At 42.9% G+C, this 24,829-nt stretch overlaps 1 protein-coding gene across 1 annotated transcript in view; it reads right to left on the reverse strand.

Annotated features, from left to right (window-relative positions):
• The window catches only part of CDH23 (cadherin related 23), a 403,130-nt gene that overhangs the window by 126,187 nt on the left and 252,114 nt on the right, over positions 1-24,829 (reverse strand). Inside the window, exons 15-17 of the mRNA XM_007454689.1 lie at positions 5,385-5,622; positions 4,403-4,508; positions 2,683-2,810 (exon numbers count right to left, since the gene is read on the reverse strand). Coding sequence (XP_007454751.1) covers positions 2,683-2,810; positions 4,403-4,508; positions 5,385-5,622 — 472 coding nt within the window. The remainder of the gene's footprint in view (positions 1-2,682; positions 2,811-4,402; positions 4,509-5,384; positions 5,623-24,829) is intronic.

A 24,829-nucleotide genomic window follows, 5' to 3' on the forward strand; every position in this document is an offset into this window, starting at 1 on the left:
CGCCCCTTCCGTGGGGCTGAGGTGGCTCCAGGCCAGGGCACATGCTTGCTTTTGCTGAGAGGGGAGCGAGGTGGACTCCTGCCCCCACCTGCCTCTGCACATGGAGCCCCCGCTCCCTGGTATCAGCAGGGGAGGCTGAGGCTGCTCATCACTTTTATTCACAGCGGATAAAAGGTTAGTTCTGTCCCTGGACCACCCACCTCCTGCTCTGGCTACATGTGACGGGTTGAGGCAAAAAGAGAAAGAGGCCCTCCCCAGGTCCCTTCCTTAAGTGACCACAGTTTGGGACGTGGGCTGGGGTTTCGGGCAGTCCCTGGGTTTCAAGATACCACGAGGGCGGATCTTTGAAGGCCTTGCTACTCTAAGTGTGGTCCCCTGACCAGGAGTATCAGCGTCTCCTGGGAGCACGTTAGAAATGCAGAGCTTCAGCTCTTTCCCCAGACGCACTAGATAAGAATTTGCATTTTAAGAAGATGCCCAGGGAATCCATGTGAACTTTGAGGCACACTGGTCTCAGTCACATGAAGACTGGGATATCCAAGCCTCCCTCCAAGCCTCCAAGCCTCGGGCTGTGGTGGAAAGAACGTGAACCTAGGAGTCACACAGGTCAGGATTCAAATCCTAGCTTATTAGGACTGGAAGTAAATTCAAAGGCCACTTACTAGCTAGAAAGTGAGGAAGGCACTGGTGACCTTATACCACCTTATATGTTCCCTCCCTGAGCCTCATTTGCTGAGTGGGATTGAGACTGTGTAACGTGAAAGCAGTTGGCACAGTATGGAGCTAGAGACGTTTTAACTTCCGTTTGGTCAGTTCTGCCTGCCCATCTCTGGGTGGCGTGGAAGACCTCAACTCATTTCCCCAAACCTCCCCTACTCTCATCCTCTTTCACTTCCATTTCCCTAAAGCCTAGAGAGGGTCCTTCTCTGCCCAGCTGAGTTGTCTGGAATTCCCCTTGCACCAGAGCGCCTGGCACACGCATGCTGCCGCTCGTACGCACATCTGTCCTATCAGCTGTGACGACGGCCCACCTTACCGGGGCCAGGTACCAGCTGCAGGATCTCATTTAATCTTCACAATATCATGAGGCAGTACCATGAGTGTCCCCATTCTGTAGATCAGGACACTGAGGCTCAGAAGAGCCACAGGTCACATGGCTAGAGGGTGGCAGAGCTGGGTTTCAAAGCCATACACCTCCCAAGCTGTGCTCCTCCCTCTAGTCACAGTGTCCCTTTGCGGGGGAAGCAGGAGTCACAGTCGCCTCCGTATCCCCCCAGGACCTTCTACTGCACCGCGCACACAGGAGGAATTCACTGCTTGCTTGAGTAGAGCAAGATTCTGGTTGAAAGTGATGGGGGATGGGGGTGGAGCTCAGTCAGGGTTATAAGTGTGGCCAGGGTTAGGGGGGGTTTGGGGGCTGTGGTCAGGGTTGGGGCCATGTGGGGACGAATACCAGGACTTGTCCAGGATTAGCAGGGAGCGTACTCTGCTTCTCTGCTATCACCCTCGGCATTTCAAGGTGGGAGGTTGCAGGTTAAAGGCAGGCATGCGTTTGGGCTTCTGTGGATCTCCTTCTGGCCACTCCCTGGAGCCTGAAGCGCCAGATCTAGGGTCCCAGACTCTGACTTTCCATTACTGGACCTGGTTCTGCAGAGACTCTCCATCCTCTCCTACCCCGAAATGCTGCTCCCACATGCCCAAGCTGCAGGGCTCCCCGCAGGAATCACCCTCGACTTTTCCATCACTGCCCTGTCCTATTCCGTAAGCAAGTGGGGTCCCATGTCCAGAGCGGGCCCTGGAGCCTTGGACTTGGGTTGAAAGGATGAGACTCATTAAAGCCAGAAGTAAGGCAGCACCAGAGGCTGTTACCGAAGCCAGCTGGGACAGGAAGGTCATCCATCAACCTGCTCTGGGCAAGATTTTGCTGAGTGTTTGTCAAATCGCAGAGTATCTCCTAACCTGGCAAGCTGACTGAATCCTTCTGGAGCCAGTAATGCACTAACTCTTCCATCAACACGTGTTCACCCTCTCCGCAGGCAGCAGCCTTTAAGAGATGGGGGTGGGTGTCTTGCAGGGCGGCGGGGAAGGCCCACTGGGCTACTGTCAGACCGTGATCTGCATCCCCGGGATTGCTGGGGGAGCTGCATGGGGTCAATGAACCAGCGTGGAGCTGGATTCAGCGACATAATTTCAGACACGGAAAGCACTAAGGTGTGCTTGCTATTCATGTCAGACGAGCTGTGGTTTGGTTTCAGGCTCTGTTAGATCTTCACAGGAATGGAAAAAGGAAGTGAAGGAGAAAGAGGGGACCAGAGAGAGAGAGACAGAGAAGATGACCTTCCAGGAATTCCCTTGAACTTCACCGAATATGGCTATAAATGAAGGAATCAATGACATTTCCTCTCTGCTTGAGCCCCAGCTCCTGTTCCCTCTCAGAGGGTATCCTGAGGTCCCTGAATGAAGTTAGAGCAGGACCACAGGGCTCTTCTTGGGTCCCAGGGCCCTGTGCCTTCCATGGCTGAGCTGCGAGGCAGTTTGCTAGGGGACAGCCTTTGGGACAGTCTGCTGAGTAACTCTCTGGGCTGTGGGGACAGTGGGTTCTGGCAGGGCCCCAATACTCTGGGAAGCACTCACCACCCCACATCCTGGAAGGGCAAGGCCAGTGCACCCCTGGATACTTACAAACACCTCGATGGTGACAGGGACGGTGCTGTTCAGAGGCGGGTTGCCAGCATCCTCGGCCATGACCGTCAGATAAATCAGCCCGTTGGGTATCTGTTCATAATCCAGGGGGCGGTTCACGCTGATCACTGAAATGACAGGGTAGGGCCCCAGGCCCTCTGTGAGCAGACTTTACATGTCCATCCAGCCACGGCTCCCCTTTGGGCAGAGAGGGTGTGGCTGGCTCAGCCTGAGCCAGCTCCGCCTTGTTTTCCCCTCCTGCCTCTGAACTCCCGGAGCCCCATGGTCCTGACTTAGGTTTACTGACTGCCTGATATGTGCCAGGCATAGTGTTGAGTCCAGCAGGTGGTAACTATTTTGGTGGTAACGTAGGCCCCACTTTACAGATGAGGAAACCAGGCTCAGAGAGGTTCAGTGTCTTCCCCAAAGGCACACTGCACATGCCTGGACTCTCACCATGAGTATCTTTCATGCTCAGCCATTGATTCTCAATTTGGGAGGGAAGATGTATTGGCTTGGGAGTGTGGGGCACGGGTAGTCTGCAAAGGCATTACCACAATATTAAATTGCCACTTTCTATTTGGAAAACAGAAACAAAATTGTTGCTTTGGTAATATAAAACCCAAGGAGGGTTCCTCTAGCTGAGAAGGTGGTGAGGTGTGAGGGTGGGCAGAGGCATGGGACTGTTAAGTTTTTAAAAGCGGGGACACAGATTTTACAGAGGCCATCGGGCTGTAGCATCCAGACCCAGGACTGCAGCTTCTCCAAGAGCATTTCTCTGACACAAATGTGGGGTGGGAGGAGGCGTGAGCACTGCACTCAGAGTCACCCAGTGCACATCTGCTCTGCCTTGGGGACACCTAGACCATCTCCAAGCATTAGGGAAGCTTCGCAGAGGAGAGGATGCCCAAATGAGCCCTAAAGCAAGCCAGAGGTTAAAGGGAAGCAGGGCAAAGGGACAGGGAGGAAGGGCTTTTCCAGCAGAAGGAACAGACTCTTCAAAGACATGGAAGTGACCCCTGTAAGGGGTGAGAACGTCAAGAAGCTCAAGGAGGTTGGATTCTGGTGGGGAGGCAGGTGCTGAAAAGCCACCAGGAGCCAGATCACAGGGCCTCCCTGGACAGCTTTGCTGTGTGACTTTGGGCAAGTCACCCCCCATCTCTGGGCCCTAGTTGCTTCAACAAAAAAACCAGGCGGTCTCTTGGGATCTTGAAGCTTGAGGTTGTTGCTGCTATTCCCTTCCTGGACTCACAGTGCAGCAGGCAGGGCAAGGTCCAGAGTATGGAACTGTGCCTGGCCAAGCAGGGAAAGGCCACAGCCCGGAAGATCTGGGAAGTGGCCACAGCATGCCCAAAGGATGGGGAAACTTGGCTAACAAGCCTCTACCTGGCTCCCCTCCCCCTCGCCACAGATCTGGCCAGGCAGCCCTTCTTAATAGGAACCCCACACACTGTGGTAACTTCAGATGCCTGACTGGCCACAGGCCTAAGACTCAAAGAAAGATCTGGCTGAACTGAGACACAGATCTTGAGCCTATGAAATGGTGACCCCATACCACGTGCTGCTCCAGATGACAGGAGCTGTGGGGCAGCTTCCCAAGTGGTCCAGGGTGTCTGGGAGACAGAAGGGCTCCCTGCTGAGACAGGTGTGATGTGTAACCCTGCTCCCACCTGCCAACCCTCCTCTGCAGGCTGGGCCCTCAGTCCTGCCCCACGCGTACCGGCATAGCCCTCATACACGCTGATGTCGAAGTAGGTGCCAAAGGCGGAGGCATTGACTATGCTGTAGGTGATCTGGTTGTTGGGAGGAGCGTCTTCATCCGTTGCCTGGAAGGAAGAGGGCGGACAGGGCCCTTGAGCTTTCAGTGACCCTGGGGCCAGAAGAGGGCAGGTGGGAGGGGAGGGCTGGCCCCTCTCTGAGCCCCCTTTTCTGGGTGATCCAGGCCCCCCCTGTCCCTCAGCTGGAGGCTACTCTGTGGCTCCCAGCAGACACACCTCATGTTGGGGTGTGGAGGTATCCTGGGGAATCTAGAGGGCAGGCTGAAGGCCTGGGGGAATAGAGGAAGGCCAAGCCTTACTCACAGGATGAAAAGGGTCGCCACCATACCTGGCACGGCCATCTCCTACACCCTGAGTACCAGCTGGAACACCTCATGCACAGAGGCCTTCCCTGACCTCTGGACTGGGTTAGGGCCCTGTGCTGGGCACCCCATTCGTCCCCCCTCCCGATTGGAACTTCTTGGTTAATTTCTGTCTTCCTCGTTCTGCCTGCCTCTCAGCTCCATGGAAGCAGGAACTTTGCTCCCTGACTGAAGCTGATACCTAGAATCCAGCACAGTGTTTGGAACACAGTAGGTAATCTAATAAATGCATGTTGCGTGAATGCAAGAAGGGAAGATGGCACTTGGAATTCGGTCAGGGATCCTCCTTTCTCTTGACTGTCTCTGGGGTGGCTGCGTTAATTAGCTCTTTCCAGATGTCTTTAACCCTTGAGACAGACACTAGCCTCACTCAGTAACCAGGGACATGAAGTGCCACTCAGAGGTGGCCAGACACAGATCGTGACCCCCGATGTGAGCAGAATTCTTTGTGGATGGGCAGTTAGTACTTCTTGCAGTGGCTTCCTGAGCAGGCGGTCAAGGGGAAACCAGAGAGAGAAGGACAAGGTAAACAGACAGATCAAAGGGCAGCCCGGCATCTTACCCGGAGCCGCACCAGCTGTGTGACGGAAGGCTCATTCTCTCTCAGGGCACCCACATAGCTGTCCTTCTGGAAGGTGGGCACGTTGTCGTTGACGTCCAACACGTTGATCCTGACCCGGCCTGTGGTTTCCTCGCCACCCCCGTCCCGGGCGATGACTGTCAAGGTGAAGCGCTGGATGAGTTCATAGTCCAGCCTGGCAATCAGCATGATGAGCCCCGTGTCCTTGTCCAGAGAGAACCTATGCCAGGCAGGAAGGAGGAAGGGAAAGGACACCTTGGTTTCAAGCAGCTTGCAGATAAGAGCGTGCATTTACCAGCCTGTCCTTGTCCAAGGTGCTAAACAGAGAGAAATTAATGAAGTCTGAAATCTGCCTTCTCTTTCATTTTCCCTAAATAAGAAGAACAGCTAAGTTTACCAGGAGGTGGGGCAGGATGTGGTGGGCAGGGATCAGTGCCACATGAGGGGTGGCGTGGCGGTCAGGTACTGAAAGGGCAGGAAGGTGTTGATTTAATCAAAGAGGAGACAGGCAGAATGACCCTCTTCTTGCTGTGAACAAGAGTTTCTGCCTACTGGAGACATTTAGATGTTGAAGAACTGTGATGGCCAGAAATTCTTAAAACTGATACCACAGACATACAAAGGATCATTAGTGACTATTAAGAAAAATTATATACAAACAAATTGAACAATCTAGACAAAATGAATAAATTCCTGGAAACATACAACCTGCCAAGACTGAATCATGAAGAAATATAAAATCTGAACACACTGATTACTAGTAAGGAGATTGAACCAGTAATCAAAAATCTCCCCCAGAGGAGTTTCAAGATGGCAGAAGAGTAAGACGCGGAGATCACCTTCCTCCCCACAGATACACCAGAAATACATCTACACGTGGAACAACTCCTACAGAACACCTACTGAACGCTGGCAAAAGACCTCAGACCTCCCAAAAGGCAAGAAACTCCCCACGTACCTGGGTAGGGCAAAAGAAAAAAGAAAAAACAGAGAGAAAAGGATAGGGACGGGACCTGCACCACTGGGAGGGAGCTGTGAAAGAGGAAAGGTTTCCACACACCAGGAAGCCCCTTCGCGGGCGGAGACTGCGGGTGGCGGAGCGGGGAAGCTTCGGAGCCACGGAGGAGAGCGCAGCCACAGGGGTGCGGAGGGCAAAGCGGGGAGATTCCCGCACAGAGGATCGGGGCCGACCGGCACTCGCCAGCCCAAGAGGCTTGTCTGCTCACCCGCCGGGGCGGGCGGGGCTGGGAGCTGAGGCTCGGGCTCCGGTTGGAGCGCAGGGAGAGGACTGGGGTTGGCGGCGTGAACACAGCCTGCAGGGGGTTAGCGCACCACGGCTGGCCGGGAGGGAGTCCGGGAAAAAGTCTGGACCTGCTGAGGAGGCAAGAGACTTTTTCTTGCTTCTTTGTTTCCTGGTGCGCGAGGAGAGGGGATTAAGAGCGCTGCCTAAAGGAGCTCCAGAGACGGCCGAGAGCCGCGGCTAAAAGCGTGGACCCGAGAGACGGGCATGAGACGCTAAGGCTGCTGCTGCCGCCACCAAGAAGCCTGTGTGCGAGCACAGGTCACTAACCACACCTCCCCTCCCGGGAGCCTGTGCAGCCCGCCACTGCCAGGGTCCCGTGATCCAGGGACAACTCCCCTGGGAGAACGCACTGCGCGCCTCAGGATGGTGCAACGTCACGCCGGCCTCTGCCACCGCAGGCTCGCCCCGCATCCGTACCCCTCCCTCCCCTCCCCCCGGCCTGAGTGAGCCAGAGCCCCTGAGTCAGCGGCTCCTTTAACCCCGTCCTGTCTGGGCGGGAACAGACGCCCTCAGGCGGCCTACACGCAGAGGCGGGTCCAAATCCAAAGCTGAACCCCAGGAGCTGTGCGAACAAAGAAGAGAAAGGCAAATCTCTCCCAGCAGCCTCAGGAGCAGCGGATTAAATCTCCAGAATCAACTTGATGTACCCTGCATCTGTGGAACACCTGAATAGACAACGAATCATCCCAAATTGAGGAGGTGGACTTTGGGAGCAACGATATATATATATATATATATATATATTTCCCCCCCTTTTTTCTCAGTTTGGAGTGTGTATGTGTATGCTTCTGTGTGTGATTTTGTCTGTATAGCTTTGCTTTTACCATTTGTCCTAGGGTTCAGTCTGCCCGTTTTTTTGTTTGTTTGTTTGTTTTAGTATAGCTTTTAGCACTTGTTATTGATCATTGGTGGATTTGTTTTCTGGTTTGGTTGCTCTTTTTTTTTTCCGGTACGCGGGCCTCTCACTGTTGTGGCCTCTCCCGTTGCAGAGCACAGGCTCCGGACGCGCAGGCTCAGCGGCCATGGCTCACAGGCCCAGCCGTTCCGCGTCATGTGGGATCTTCCCGGACTGGGGCACGAACCCGTGTGCCCTGCATCGGCAGGTGGACTCTCAACCACTGCGCCACCAGGGAAGCCCACTCTTTCTTTTTTATTACTTGATTTTTTTAATAATTATTTTTTATTTTAATAACTTTTTAATTTAATTTAATTTTATCCCCTTCCTTTCTTCCTCCCTTCCTTCCTTCCTTTCTTTCTTTTCTTTCCTTCCTTCCTTCCTTCCTTCCTTCCTTTCTTTCTTTCTTTCTTCTTCCTTTCTTTCTTTCTTTTCTCCCATTTATTCTGAGCTGTGTGGAGGACAGGCTCTTGGTGCTCCAGCCAGGCGTCAGGGCTGCACCTCTAAGGTGGCAGAGCCAAGTTCAGGACATTGGTCCACAAGAGACCTCCCAGCTCCATGTAATATCAAACGGCAAAAACCCCCCAGAGATCTCCATCTTAACGCCAAGACCCAGCTCCACTCAATGACCAGCAAGCTCCAGTGCTGGACACCCCATGCCAAACAACTAGCAAGACAGGAACACAACCCCACCCATTAGCAGAGAGGCTGCCTAAAACCATAATAAGGCCACAGACACCCCAAAACACACCACCAGACGTGGACCTGCCCACCAGAAAGACAAGATCCAACCTCATCCACCAGAACACAGGCACTAGTCCCCTCCACCAGGAAGCCTACACCACCCAAAGAACCAACCTTAGCCACTGGGGGCAGACATCAAAAACAATGAGAGCTATGAACTTGCAGTCTGTGAAAAGGAGACCCCCTAACACAGTAAGCTAAGCAAAATGAGAAGACAGAGAAACACACAGCAGATGAAGGAGCAAGGTAAAAACCCACCAGACCTAACAAATGAAGAGGAAATAGGCAGTCTACCTGAAAAATAATTCAGAATAATGATAGTAAAGATTATCCAAAATCTTGCAAATAGAATGGAGAAAATACAAGAAACATTTAACAAGGACCTAAAAGAACTAAAGAGCAAACAAACAGTGATGAACAACACAATAAATGAAATTAAATATTCTCTAAAAGGGATCAATAGCAGAATAACTGAGGCAGAAGAATGGATAAGTGACCTGGAAGATAAACAGTGGAAATAACTACTGCAGAGCAGAACAAAGAAAAAAGAATGAAAAGAATTGAGGACAGTCTCAGAGACCTCTGGGACAACATTAAACGCATCAACATTCGAATTATAGCGGTCCCAGAAGAAGAAGAGAAAAAAAAAGGGACTGAGAAAATATTTGAAGAGATTATAGTGGAAAACTTCCCTAATATGGGAAAGGAAATAGTTAATCAAGTCCAGGAAGCACAGAAAGTCCCATACAGGATAAATCCAAGGAGAAATGCACCAAGACACATATTAATCAAACTATCAAAAATTAAATACAAAGAAAAAGTATTAAAATCAGCAAGGGAAAAACAACAAATAACATACAAGGGAATCCCCATAAGGTTAACAGCTGATCTTTCAGGAGAAACTCTGCAAGCCAGAAGACAGTGGCAGTACATATTTAAAGTGATGAAGGGGAAAAACCTACAACGAAGATTACTCTACCCAGCAAGGATCTCATTCACATTTGACGGAGAAATTAAAACCTCTACAGACAAGCAAAAGCTAAGAGAATTCAGCACCACCAAACCAGTTTTACAACAAATGCTAAAGGAACTTCTCTAGGCAGGAAACACAAGAGAAGGAAAAGACCTACAATAACAAACCCACAACAATTAAGAAAATGGTAATAGGAACATACATATCAATAATTACCTTAAATGTAAATGGATTAAATGCTCCAACCAAAAGACACAGACTGGCTGAATGGATACAAAAACAAGACCCGTACATAGGCTGGCTACAAGCACTCACTTCAGACCTAGGGACACATATAGACTGAAAGTGAGGGGATGGGAAAAGATATTCCATGCAAGTGGAAATCAAAAGAAAGCTGAAGTAGCAATTCTCGTATCAGACAAAATAGACTTTAAAACAAAGACTATTACAACAGACAAAGAAGGACACTACATAATGATCAAGGGATCAATCAAACGAGAAGATCTAACAATTGTAAATATTTATGCACCCAACACAGGAGCACCTCAATACATAAGGCAAATACTAACAGCCACAAAAGGGGAAATCGACAGTAACACAGTCATAGTAGGGGACTTTAACACCCCAATTTAACCAATGGACAGATCACCCAAAATGAAAATAAATAAGGAAACACAAGCTTTAAAAGATACATTAAACAAAATGGACTTAATTGATATTTATAGGACATTCCATTCAAAAACAACAGAATACGCTTTCTTCTCAAGTGCTCATGGAACATTCTCCAGGACAGATCATATCTTGTGTCACAAATCGAGCCTTGGTAAATTTAAGAAAACTGAAATCGTATCAAGTACCTTTTCTGACAACAACGCTGTGAGACTAGATATCAATTACAGGAAAAAATCTGTAAAAAATACAAACACACGGAGGCTAAACAATACACTACTTAATAACCAAGAGGTTACTGAAGAAATCAAAGAGGAAATAAAAAAAAACCGAGAAACAAATGACAATGAAAACACAATGACCCAAAACCTACAGGACGAAGCAAAAGCAGTTCTAAGAGGGAAGTTTATAGCAATACAATCCTACCTCAAGAAACAAGAAAAATCTCAAATAAATAACCTAACCTTACACCTAAAGCAATCAGAGAAAGAAGAACAACAAAACCCCAAAGTTAGCAAAAGGAAAGAAATCATAAATATCAGATCAGAAATAAATGAAAAAGAAATGAAGGAAATGATAGCAAAGATCAATAAAACTAAAAGCTGGTTCTTTGAGAAGATAAACAAAATTGATAAACCATTAGCCAGACTCATCAAGGAAAAAAGGGAGAAGACTCAAATCAACAGAATTAGAAGTGAAAAAGGAGAAGTAACAACTGACACTGCAGAAATACAAACGATCATGAGAGATTACTACAAGCAACTCTATGCCAATAAAATGGACAACCTGGAAGAAATGGACAATTTCTTAGAAATGCACAACCTTACGAGACTGAACCAGGAAGAAATAGAAAATATGAACAGACCAATCACAAGCACTGAAATTGAAACTGTGATTTAAAATCTTCCAACAAACAAAAGCCCAGGACCAGATGGCTTCACAGGCAAATTCCATCAAACATTTAGAGAAGAGCTAACACCTATCCTTCTCAAACTCTTCCAAAATATAGCAGAGGGAGGAACACCCCCAAACTCATTCTATGAGGCCACCATCACCCTGATATCAAAACCAGACAAAGATGCCACAAAGAAAGAACACTGTAGGCCAATATCACTGATGAAGATAGATGCAAAAATCCTCAACAAAATACTAGCAAACAGAATCCAACAGCACATTAAAAGGATCATACACCATGATCAAGTGGGGTTTATTCCAGGAATGCAAGGATTCTTCAATATACGCAAATCTATCAATGTGATTAACCATATTAACAAATTGAAGGAGAAAAACCATATGATCATCTCAATAGATGCAGAGAAAGCTTTTGACAAAATTCAACACCCATTTATGATAAAAACCCTGCAGAAAGTAGGTGTAGAGGGAACTTTCCTCAATATAATAAAGGCCGTATATGACAAGCCCACAGCCAACATCATCCTCAATGGCGAAAAACTGAAAGCATTTCCACTAAGGTCAGGAACAAGACAAGGTTGCCCACTCTCACCACTCTTATTCAACATAGTTTTGGAAGTTTTAGCCACAGCAATCAGAGAAGAAAAGGAAATAAAAGGAATCCAAATCGGAAAAGAAGAAGTAAAGCTGTCCAGAGAATCCTACAGATGCTACCAGAAAACTACTTAGAGCTAACCAATGAATTTGGTAAAGTAGAGGATACAAAATTAATGCACAGAAATCTCTTGCATTCCTATACACTAATGATGAAAAATCTGAAAGTGAAATTAAGAAGACACTCCCATTTACCATAGCAACAAAAAGAATAAAATACCTAGGAATAAACCTACCTAAGGAGACAAAAGACTTGTATGCAGAAAACTGTAAGACACCGATGAAAGAAATTAAAGATGATACAAATAGATGGAGAGACATACCATGTTCTTGGACTGGAACAATCAACATTGTGAAAATGACTCTACTACCCAAAGCAATCGAGAGATACAGTGCAATACCTATCAAATTACCAATGGCATTTTTCACAGAACTAGAACAAAAAATTTCACAATTTGTATGGAAATACAAAAGACCCGAATAGCCAAAGCAATCTTTACGAAGAGAAACGGAGCAGGATAAACCCAAGGAGGAACATGCCGAGACACAGAGTAATCAAAATGACAAAAACTAAAGACAAAGAAAAAATATTAAAAGTAACAAGAGAAAAAGCAACAAATAACACACAACGGAACTCCCATAAGTTTATCAGCTGACTGCTCAGCAGCAACTCTGCAGGCCAGAAAGGAGTGGCATGATATATTTAAAGTGATGAAAGGGAAGAATCTACAACCATGAATACTCTACCCAGCAAGGCTCTCATTAAGATTAGATGGGGAGGGACTTCCCTGGTGGTCCAGTGGTTAAGACTTTGCCTTCCAGTGCAGGGGTTGAAGGTTCAATCTCTGGTCGGGGAGCTAATATCCCACATGCCTCGGGGCCAAAGAACCAAAACAAACAGCAGAAACAATTTTGTAACAAATCCAATAAAGACTTTAAAACTGGTCCATATCAAAAAAAAATCTTAAAAAAAAAGATTTGATGGATAAATCAAAAGCTTTACAGGTAAGTAAAAACTAAAAGAGCTTCCCTGGTGGCACAGTGGTTGAGAGTCTGCCTGCGGATGCAGGGGACACGGGTTTGTGCCCTGATCCGGGAAGATCCCACATGCCGCGGAGCGGCTGGGCCCATGAGCCGTGGCCGCTGAGCCTGCGCACTGCAACGGGAGAGGCCACAACAGTGAGAGGCCTGCGTACCGCAAAAACAAAACAAAACAAAACAAAAAACGAAGAGAATTCAGCACCACCAGACCAGTTTTACAACAAATACTAGGGGAACTTCAGGCAGAAAAGAAAAGGCCACAACTAGAAACACGAAAATTATGAATGTGAAAGCTCATCAGTAAAGGCAAACATACAGCAAAGGTAAGAAATCATCCACACACAAATCTGTATCAAAACCAGCATTCGTGAGAAGAGGAGACTACAGATGCAGGATGCTGGAAATGCATTTGAAATTAAGAGACCAGCAACTCGTTTATATATAGACTGCTATATCAAAACCTCATGGGAATTGCAAACCAAAAGTCTACAATAGACACACACACACACACACACACACACACACACACACACACACACACACAAAAGAAAGCAATCCAAACATGAAACTAAAGATAATCATCAAATCACAAGAGAAGAGAACAAATGAGGAAAGGAACAAAAAGAAATCCACAGAAACAAATCCTAAAGAGTTAACAAAATGGCAATAAGAATATACTTATTGATATTTACCTTAAATGTAAATACATCAAATGCTCCAACCAAAAGACACAGACTGGCTGAATGGATACAAAAACAAGACCAAGATATATGCTGTGTATAAGAGATCCACTTCAGATCTAGGGACACATACAGACTGACAGTGAGGGGATGGAAAAAGGTATTCCATGCAAATAGAAATCAAAAGAAAGCTGGAGTAGCAATACTCATATCAGACAAAATAGACTTTAAAATAAAGACTTAAAAGAGACAAAAAAGGACACTACATAATGATCAAGGGATAAGACTGAGAAGAAGATATAACAATTGTAAATATATATGCACCCAACATAGGAGGAGCTCAATATATAAGGCAAATGCTAATAGCCACAGTGGAGAAAGTGACAGTAACATAACAATAGTAGGGGACTTTAACACCCCACTTACATCAATGGACAGATAATCCAGACAGAAAATCAATAAGGAAACACAGGCCTTAAATGACACATTAGACCAGATAGACTTATTTGATATTTATAGAACATTCCATCCAAAAGCAGCAGAATACACAGTCTTCTCAAGTGCACATGGAACATTCTCAGGATACGTCACATGCTGTCCATGAAACAAGGCTTGGTAAATTTAAGGAAGTTGAAATCACATCAAGCCTCTTTTCAGACCACAATGTTATGACATTAGAAAACAATTACAAGAAAAAAAAAACTGTAAAAAACATAAACACGTGGAGGCTAAACAATATATTACCAAACAACCAATGGATCACTGAAGAAATCAAAGAGGAAATAAAGGAATACCTACAGACAAATGACAACAAGAACACAATGATCAAAAACCTATGGGACGTCGCAAAAGCAGTTCTAAGAGGAAAGTTTGTAGCAATACAATCTTACCTCAGGAAACAAGAAAAATCTCAAATAAACAAGCTAACCCTACAGCTAAAGCAACTAGAGAAAGAAGAACAAATAAAACCCAAAGTTAGTAGAAGAAAAGAAATCATAAAGAGAGCAGAAATAAGTGAAATAGAGACAAAGAAAACAACAGAAAAGATCAATGAAACTAAAAGCTAGTTCTTTGAAAAGATAAACAAAATTGATAAACCTTTAGCCAGACTCATCAAGATAAAAAGGGAGAGGCTCAAATCAGAAAAATTAGTAATAAAAAAGAAGTTACAACAGACTTCAGAAAAACAAAGGATAAAAAGAGACTACTATAAGCAACTCTATGTCAATAAAATGGACAACCTAGAAGAAGTGGACAAATTCTCAGAAAGGTACAATCTCCCAAGACTGAACCAGGAAGAAATAGAAAATATGAACAGACCAGTCACAAGTACTGAAATTGAACCTGTGATTTAAAAACTTCTAACAAACAAAAGTCCAGGGCCACATGGCTTCACAGGCAAATTCTATCAAACATTTAGAGAAGAGCTAGCACCTATCCTCCTCAAACTCTTCCAAAATACAGCAGAGGGAGGAACACGCCCAAACTCTTTATACAAGGCCACCATCACCCTCAGACCAAGACCAGACAAAGATACCACAAAAAAAAAAAAAAAAAAAAAAAAAAAAAAAAAAAGAAAAGAAAGAAAATCACAGGCCAATGTCACCAATGAACATAAACGCAAAAATTCTCAGCAAAACACTAGCAAAACAAATCTGACAATACATTAAAAGGATCATTCACCATGATCAAGTGGGATTTATCTCACGGATGAAAGGACTTTTCAATAACTGCAAATCATTCAGTGCGATACACCACATCAACAAACAGAAGAATAAAAACCTTACGATCATCTCAATAGCTGCAGAAAAAGCTTTTGACCAAATTCAATACCCCTTTATTATAGAAACTCTTCAGGTAGTGGGAATAGAGGGAACATAATAAAGGCCATATATGACAAGCCACAGTTAACATCATTCTCAATGGTGAAAAGCTGAAAGCATTTCCTCTAAGATCAGGAACAAGACAAGATGTCCACTCTCACCAGTTTTATTCAACATAGTTTTGGAACTCCTGGCCACAGCAGAGAACAAAAAGAAATAAAGGAATCCAAATTGGAAAAGTAGAAGTAAAACCATCACTGTTTGCAGATGACATTATACATAGAAAATCCTAAAAATGCTACCAGAAAACTACTAGAGCTCATCAATGAATTTGGTAAAGCTGCAGGATACAAAATTAATACACAGAGATCTCTTACGTTCCTATACACTAACAATGAAAGATCAGAAGAGAAATTAAAGAAACAATCCCATTTACCATCACATCAAAATGAATAAAATACTTAGGAATAAACCTACCTAAGGAGGCAAAGACCTGTACTCTGAAAACTATAAGACACTGATGATAGAACTCAAAGATGACACAAACAGATGGGAAGGTATACCATATTCTTGGTTTGGAAGAATCAATATTTTCAAAATGACTATAATATCCAAGGCAATCAACAGATTCAGTGCAATCTCTATCAAATTACCAATGGCATTTTTTCACAGGTCTAGAACAAAAAAATTTTAAATTTGCACGGAAACACAAGAGACCCTTAATAGCCAAAACAATGCTGAGAAAGAAAAATGGAGCAGGAAGAATCAGGCCCCCTGACTTTGGACTATACTACAAAGCTGAAATCATCAAAACAGTATGCTACTGGCACAAAAACAGAAATATAGATCAATGAAACAAGATGTAAAGCCCAGAAATAAACCCACACACCTAAGGTCAATTAATCTATGACAAAGGACGCAGGAATATACAATGGAGAAAAGACAGTCTCTTCAACAAATGGTGCTGGGAAAACTGGACAACGATATGCAGAAGAATGAAATGAAAACATCCTTTAACACCATACACAAAAATAAACTCAAAATGGATTAAAGACCCAAGTGTAAGGACAGATACTATAAAACTCTTAAAAGAAAACACAGGCAGAACACTCTTTGACATAAATCGCAGCAATTTCTTTTTCAATCGATCTCCTAGAGTAGTGGAAATAAAAACAAAAATAAACAAATGCGACAATAATTAAACTCAAAACTCTGGCACAGCAAGAGAAACCATAAACAAAATGAAAAGACAACCCACTGAATGGGAGAAAATATTTGCAGATGATGCAACTGACAAGGGATTAATCTCCAAAATCTACAAACAGCTCATGCAGCTCAATATCCAAAAACAAACAAGCAAACAACGAGACAACTCAATCAAAAAATGAGCAGATTAAACAGACATTTCTCCAAAGAAGACATACAGATGGCCAAAAGGCACATGAAAAGATGCTCAACACTGCTAATTATTAGAGAAATGGAAATCAAAACTACAATGAGGTAAAACCTCACCCCCATCAGAATGGCCATCATCAACAAGTCTAAAAACAATAAATGCTGGAGAGGGCATGGAGAAAAGGGAACCCTCCTACACTGCTGGTGGGAATGTAGATTTGTACAACCACTATGGAGAACTACATGGAGGTTCTTTGAAAAAATAAAAATAGAGCTACCATATGATCCAGCAATCCTACGCCTGGGTATATATGTGGAGAAGCCCATAATTCGAAAAGACACATGCACCCCAATGTTCACTGCAGCACTATTTATGATAGCCAAGAAAGGGAAGAAACCTAAATGTCCTCTGACAGCTGAATGGGTAAAGAAGATGTGGTACATATATACAGTGGAATATTACTCAGCCATAAGAAAGGACGAAATTATGCCATTTGCAGCAACATGAATGGACCTAGAGATTATCATCCTAAATGCAGTAAGTCAAACAGAGAAAGAGAGATACCATATGATATCACTTATATGCAGAATCTAAAAAAGAATGACACAAATGAACTTATTTCCAGAACAGAAAGAGGCTCAGAGACATAGAAAACAAACTTTCCCCTTTCCAAAGGGGAAAGGCTGTGGGAGAGGAGGGATAAACTGGGAGTTTGGGACTGACATATACACACTACTACATATAAAATAGATAATCAACAAGGACCTACTCTATAGCACAGGGAACTCTACTAAATATTCTGTAATAACCTATATGGGAAAAGAATCTGACAAAGAATGGATATATGTATTTGTATAACTGAATCACTGTGCTGTACACCTGAAACTAATAGAACATTGGAAATCAACTACACTGCAGTATAAAATAAAAATTAAATTACAAAAAGAAAAAAAACACCAAAAGAATTAAACTGGGCCACTATTTTATACCATATACAAAAATCAATTGCAAATGGATTAAAAACTTTAATGTAAGACCTGAAACCACAAAACTAGAAGGAGAGCTAGGCAGTAATCTTCTTGCCATCACTCTTAATGATGACGTTTTGGACTTGACACCAAAAGCAAAGGCAACAAAATAAAAAACAAAGAAGTGGGACTACATTAAACTAAAAAGCTTGTGAACAGCAAAGGAAGCCATCAACAAAATCAAAAGACAGCCTATGGAATAGGAGAATATTTTTGCAAATCATGTATCAGATAAGGGGTTCATATCCAAAATATGCATGTAAAGATCTCATATAACTCAACAGCCAAAAAAGAAACAAAAAAACCCCAAAATCAAAAGACAAAATAAAACAAAAACCAATTTTAAGAATGGGCAGAGACTCTGAATAGTCATTTTTCTACAGGGGACACACAAATGGCCAACAGGCATACAAAAAGATGCTCAACATCACTAATCATCAGGGAACTGCAAATCAAAACCACAGTGAGATATCACTTCACACCTGTGAGAATGGTGATCATCAAAAAACCAAGAAGTAACAAGCGTTGGCAAGAATGTGAAAAAAGGGAATGCTTGCGCACTGTTGGTGGGAATGTATCAATAAATTGGAGCAGCCACTGTGGTAAACAGTATGGAGGTTCCTCAAAAAACTAAAAATAGAGCTACCATATCATCCAGCAATTCCACCTCTGGGCATTTATCTGAAGAAAACAAAAACACTAACTTGAAAAGGTATCCGAACCCCCATGTTCACTGCAGCATTATTTATAATAGTCAAGGTGTGGAAACAATGTAAGTGTCCATCAAAGAATGAATGGATAAAGAAAATGTGGGGTGTGTGTGTACACATCACACACACACACACACACACAATGGAATATTATTCAGCCATAAAAAGAAGGAAATCCTGCCATTTGTGACAATATGAATGGATCTCCTGAGGGCATTATGCTAAGTGAAATAAATCAGACAGAGAAAGAAAAATACAATCTGATCTCCCTTATATGTGGAATCGAAAACAAACAAACAAAAACAGAGTTCATAAATACAGAGAACATTGGTGGTTGCTAGAGGCAGGGTGTGGGAGGTGGATGGGAAATATGGGTGAAAGGGGTCAAAAAGGACAAACTCTACAAGCAACTATATGCCAATAAAATGGACAACATGGAAGAAATGGACAATTTCTTAGAAAAGCACAAAACCTTCTGAGACTGAAAGAGGAAGAAATAGAAAATATAACCAGACCAATCACAAGCACTGAAATTGAAGCTGTGATTTAAAATCTTCCCACAAACAAAAGCCCAGGACCAGATGGCTTCACAGGCGAATTCTATCAAACATTTAGAGAAGAGCTGACACCAATCCTTCTCAAACTCTTCCAAAATATAACAGAGGGAGAAACACTCCCAAACTCACGCTATGAAGCCATCATCACTCTGATATCAAAACCAGACAAAGGTGTCACAAAGAAAGAAAACCATAGGCCAATATCACTGATGAACATAGATGCAAAAATCCTCAGCAAAATACTAGCAAACAGAATTCAACAGCACATTAAAAGGATCATACACCATGATCAAGTGGAGTTTATCCCAGGAATGCAAGGATTCTTCAATACACACAAATCAATCAATGTGATAAACTATATTAACAAATTGAAGGAGAAAAACCATATGATCATCTCAATAGATGCAGAAAAAGCTTTTGACAAAATTCAACACCCGTTTATGATAAAAACCCTCCAGAAAGTAGGCATAGAGGGAACTTGCCTCAACATAATAAAGGCCATATATGACAAACTCACAGCCAACATCGTTCTCAATGGTGAAAAACTGAAACCATTTCCACTAAGATCAGGCACAAGACAAGGTTGCCCACTCTCACCACTCTTATTCAACATAGTTTTGGATGTTTCAGCCACAGAAATCAGAGAAGAAAAAGCAATAAAAGGAATCCAAATCAGAAAAGAAGAAGTAAAACTGTCATTATTCGCAGATGACATGATACTATATATAGAGAATCCTAAAGATGCTACCAGAAAACTACTAGAACTAATCAATGAATTTGGTAAAGTAGCAGGATAGAAAATCAATGCACATAAATCTCTTGCATTCCTATACACTAACGATGAAAAATCTGAAAGAGAAATTAAGAAGACACTCCCATATACCACTGCAACAAAAAGAATAAAATACCTAGGAATAAACCTACCTAAGGAGACAAAAGATTTGTATGCAGAAAACTATAAGACACTGATGAAAGAAATTAACGATGACACAAACAGAGAGACAGATCATGTTTTTGGGTTGGAAAAATCAATATTGTGAAAATGACTCTACTACCCAAAGCAATCTACAGATTCAATGCAATCGCTATCAAACTACCAATGGCATTTTTCACAGAACTAGAACAAAAAATTTCACAATTTGTATGGAAACACAAAAGACCCCGAAGAGCCAAAGCAATCCTGAGAAAGGAAAACGGAGCTGGAGGAATCAGGCTCCCTGACTTCAGAGTACACTACAAAGCTACAGTAATCAAGACAGTATGGTACTGGCACAAAAACAGAAATATAGATCAATGGAACAGGATAGAAAGCCCAGAGATAAACCCACGCACATATGGCCACCTTATCTTTGATAAAGGAGGCAGGAATGTACCGTGGAGACAGGACAGCCTCTTCAATAAGTGGTGCTGGGAAAACTGGACAGGTACATGTAAAAGTATGAGATTAGATCACTCCCTAACACCATACACAAAAATAAGCTCAAAATGGATTAAAGACCTAAATGTAAGGCCAGAAACTATCAAACTCTTAGAGGAAAACATAGGCAGAACACTCTATGACATAAATCACAGCAAGATCCTTCTTGACCCATCTCCTAGAGTAATGGAGATAAAAACAAAAATAAACAAATGGGACCTAATGAAACTTCAAAGCTTTTGCACAGCAAAGGAAACCATAAACAAGACCAAAAGACAGCCCTCAGAATGGGAGAAAATATTTGCAAATGAATCAACTGACAAAGGATTAATCTCTAAAATTTACAGGCAGCTCATGCAGCTCAATAACAAAAAAATAAACAACCCAATCCAAAAATGGGCCGAAGACCTAAATAGATATTTCTCCAAAGAAGATATACAGACTGCCAACAAACACATTAAAGAATGCTGAACATCACTAATCACTAGAGAAATGCAAATCAAAACTACAATGAGATATCATCTCACACCAGTCAGAATGGCCATCATCAAAAAATCTAGAAACAATAAATGCTGGAGAGGGTGTGGAGAAAAGGGAACCCTCTTGCACTGTTGGTGGGAATGTAAATTGATACAGCCACTGTGGAGAACAGTATGGAGGTTCCCTAAAAAACTAAAAATAGAACTACCATATGACCCAGCAATCCCACTACTGGGCATATACCCTGAGAAAACCATAATTCAAAAAGAGTCATGTACCACAGTATTCATTGCAGCTCTGTTTACAACAGCCAGGACATGTAAGCAACCTAGTGTCAATCGACAGATGAATGGATAAAGGAGATGTGGCACATATATACAATGGAATATTACTCAGCCATAAAAAGAAACGAAATTGAGCTATTTGTAATGAGGTGGATGGACCTAGAGTCTGTCATACAGAGTGAAGTCAGAAAGAGAGAGACAAATACTGTATGCATGCTAACACATATATATGGAATTTAAGAAAAAAAAAATGTTATGAAGAACCTAGGGGTAAAACAGGAATAAAGACAGAGACCTACTGGAGAACAGACTTGAGGATATAAAAAAAAAGAAAGCTAGAAACAATAAATGCTGGAGAGGGTGTGGAGAAAAGGGAACACTCTTGCACTGTTGGTGGGAATGTAAATTGATACAGCCACTATGGAGAACAGTATGAAGGTTCCTTAAAAAACTAAAAATAGAACTACCATATGACCCAGCAATCCCACTACGGGGCATATACCATGAGAAAACCATAATTCAAAAAGAGTCATGTACCAAAATGTTCACTGCAGCTGTATTTACAATAGCCAGGACATGGAAGCAACCTACGTGTCCATCAACAGATGAATGGATAAAGAAGGTGTGGCACATATATACAATGGGATATTACTCAGCCATAAAAAGAAAAGAAATTGAGTTATTTGTAGTGAGGTGGATGGACCTAGAGTCTGTCATGCAGGGTGAAGTAAGTCAGAAAGAGAAAAACAAATACCGTATGCTAACACATATATATGGAATCTAAGAAAAAAAAAAGGTCATGAAGAGCCTAGGAGCAAGATGGGAATAAAGAAACAGATCTACTAGAGAATGGACTTGAGGATATGGGGAGGGTGAAGGGTAAGCTGTGACAAAGTGAGAGAGTGGCATGGACATATATACACTATCAAATGTAAAATAGATAGCTAGTGGGAAGCAGCTGCGTAGCACAGGGAGATCAGCTCAGTGCTTTGTGACTACCTAGAGGGGTGGGATAGGGAGGGCGGGAGGGAGGGTGACGCAAGAGTGAAGAGATATGGGAACATATGTATATGTCTAACTGATTCACTTTGTTATAAAGCAGAAACTAACACATCACTGTAAAGCAATTATACTCCAATAAAGATGTTAAAAAAAAAAAAAAAAAGAAAGAGAAAGAAGTGAGGCCAAGAACATAAGCAAGTCCTCATCTTCCTTATCAGGAAGTCAGTGTGTAAGTCTACAGCTGAAAAATAGAAAGTAGCAGTATAGGAGTGCTTTTTATAAATAGGCTATTTTGTAAGTGAGTGGAGGAATAAAATTGAGTAGTCATTTAGAGAAAGATTTTTCTAAGGAAGAAAAAACCCACAGAAATATAGATCAACGGAACAGGATAGAAAGCCCAGAGATAAACCCATGCACATATGGTCACCTTATTTTTGATAAAGGAGGCAAGAATATACAATGGAAAAAGGACAGCCTTTTCAAAAAGTGGTGCTGGGAAAACTGGACAGCTACATGTAAAAGAATGAAATTAGAACACTCTCTAACACCATACACAAAAATAAACTCAAAATGGATTAAAGACCTTAACGTAAGGCCAGAAACTATAAAACTCTTAGAGGAAAACACAGGCAGAATACTCTATGACATAAATCACAGCAAGATCCTTTTTGACACACCTCCTAGAGAAATGGAAATAAAAATGAAAACAAATGGGACCTAATGAAACTTAAAAGCTTTTGCACAGTAAAGGAAACCATAAATAAGATGAAAAGACAACCTTCAGAATGGGAGAAAATATTTGCCAATGAAGCAACTGACAAAAGATTAATCTCCAAGATTTACAGGCAGCTCATGCAGCTCAGTATCAAAAAAAACAACCCAATCCAAAAATGGGCAGAAGACCTAAATAGACATTTCTCCAAAGAAGATATACAGATTGCCAACAAACACATGAAAGGATGCTCAACATCACTAATCATTAGAGAATGCAAATCAAAACTACAATGGGGTATCACCTCACACCAGTCAGAATGGCCATCAACAAAAAAAATCTACAAACAATGAATGCTGGAGAGGGTGTGGAGAAAAGGGAACCCTCTTGCACTGTTGGTGGGAATGTAAATTGATACAGCCACTGTGGAGAACAGTATGGAGGTTTCTTAAAAAACTACAAATAGAACTAGTATATGACTCAGTAATCCCACTACTGGGCATATACCCTGAGAAAACCATAATTCAAAAAGAGTCATGTACCACAATGTTCATTGCAGCTCTATTTACAATAGCCAGGACATGGAAGCAACCTAAGTGTCCATCGACAGATGAATGGATAAAGAAGATGTGGCACATATATACAATGGAATATTACTCAGCCATAAAAAGAAACGAAATTGAGTTATTTGTAGTGAGGTGGATGGACCTAGAGACTGTCATACAGAGTGAAGTAAGTCAGAAAGAGAAAAATAAATACCACATGCTAACACACATATATGGAATCTAAAAAAAAAAAAAAAAAGGTTCTGAAGAACCTAGGGGCAGGACAGGAATAAAGACGCAGATGTAGAGAATGGACTTGAGTTCACGGGGAGGGGGAAGAGTAAGCTGAGACGAAGTGAGAAAGTGACATGGATATATATACACTACCAAATGTAAAACAGATAGCTAGTGGGAAGCAGCCGCATAGCACAGGGAGATCAGCTTGGTGCTTTGTGGTCACCTAGAGGGGTGGGATAGGGAGGGTGGGAGGGAGATGCAAGAGGGAGGAGATATGGCTATATATATATAATATATATGTATAGCTATAGCTGATTCACTTTGTTATAAAGCAGAAACACACTACTGTAAAGCAGTTATACTCCAATAAAGATGTTAAAAAAAAAGGACAAACTTACAGCTCTAAAATAAGTGTCATGGAGGTGTAACATACAGCATGGTGACTATCTTTAATAATACAGTACTGCATATTTGAAAGTTGCTAAAGGAGTAGATTTTAAAAGTTCTTATCACAGGAAAAAAAAATTTGTAACTATGAATGGTGATGGATGTTAACTAGACTTATTGTGGTGATCGTTTTGCCACATATATTGATACAAATATTGAAGCACAATGTTGTACACCTGAAACTAATATAATGTTATATGTAATTATATCTCAATAAAAAGTAAAATGTATTGGGGCAATTAACAAAATAGAAATTCTTCCATCCAGATGGTTTTGCATCAAAAGCTTTAAATGGGCAGCCAGCAAGGGGAGGGGTGACTCGTCCTTTCTTGGGAGCGTGTCTTCCACTCAAGGGGCTGAACCTTGAGTAAGAGGCTGGGAAACGTCTCTGGGGGAGGAGTAAGGTCCAGTGAGACCATCCCTCCATGAACATCTTTCTTGGGAACCTCCTCTGAGCTGTCAGTTGACGTTTGTGTGCTCTGAGCTGTTCCACAGCTGCCAGCCACTGAGCCTGGAAGGTTCTGGCTCTGAGACCAGGAAAGTCCCCACCCCAGAAGATGGGAAGGGATGAGAAAAATCCAAGATGATCAGGACAAGGCCACACGAACACGGGTGTCCCGAGGGACAGGGGTGTCCTGTGAATTGGTCCTGTTGTTGGTTCCTTCCTCCCAACTGGAGAGTGGCTGAGAATAGCTAGGTACACCTAACAGTCTCTGTCTCTTCCTGGTCATTTACACAGATTTGGGACCGGTAATCCAAGCTGACAGACACCGTCTTACTCATCGTGTTGGGCTTCCAGATGCATCAGACACTTTGTTTTCAGGAACAGACATGCCCTCTGAATTCAACCTGGCTTTGATCATGTTGAAAATGAGAGGGCTTCCACTTGGCTCAGTTTAACTGAAGACAAGGGAAAGA

Source organism: Lipotes vexillifer, unplaced genomic scaffold, assembly GCF_000442215.2.
Source record: "Lipotes vexillifer unplaced genomic scaffold, Lipotes_vexillifer_v1.1 scaffold205, whole genome shotgun sequence".
Classification (NCBI taxonomy): Eukaryota; Metazoa; Chordata; class Mammalia; order Artiodactyla; family Lipotidae; genus Lipotes; species Lipotes vexillifer.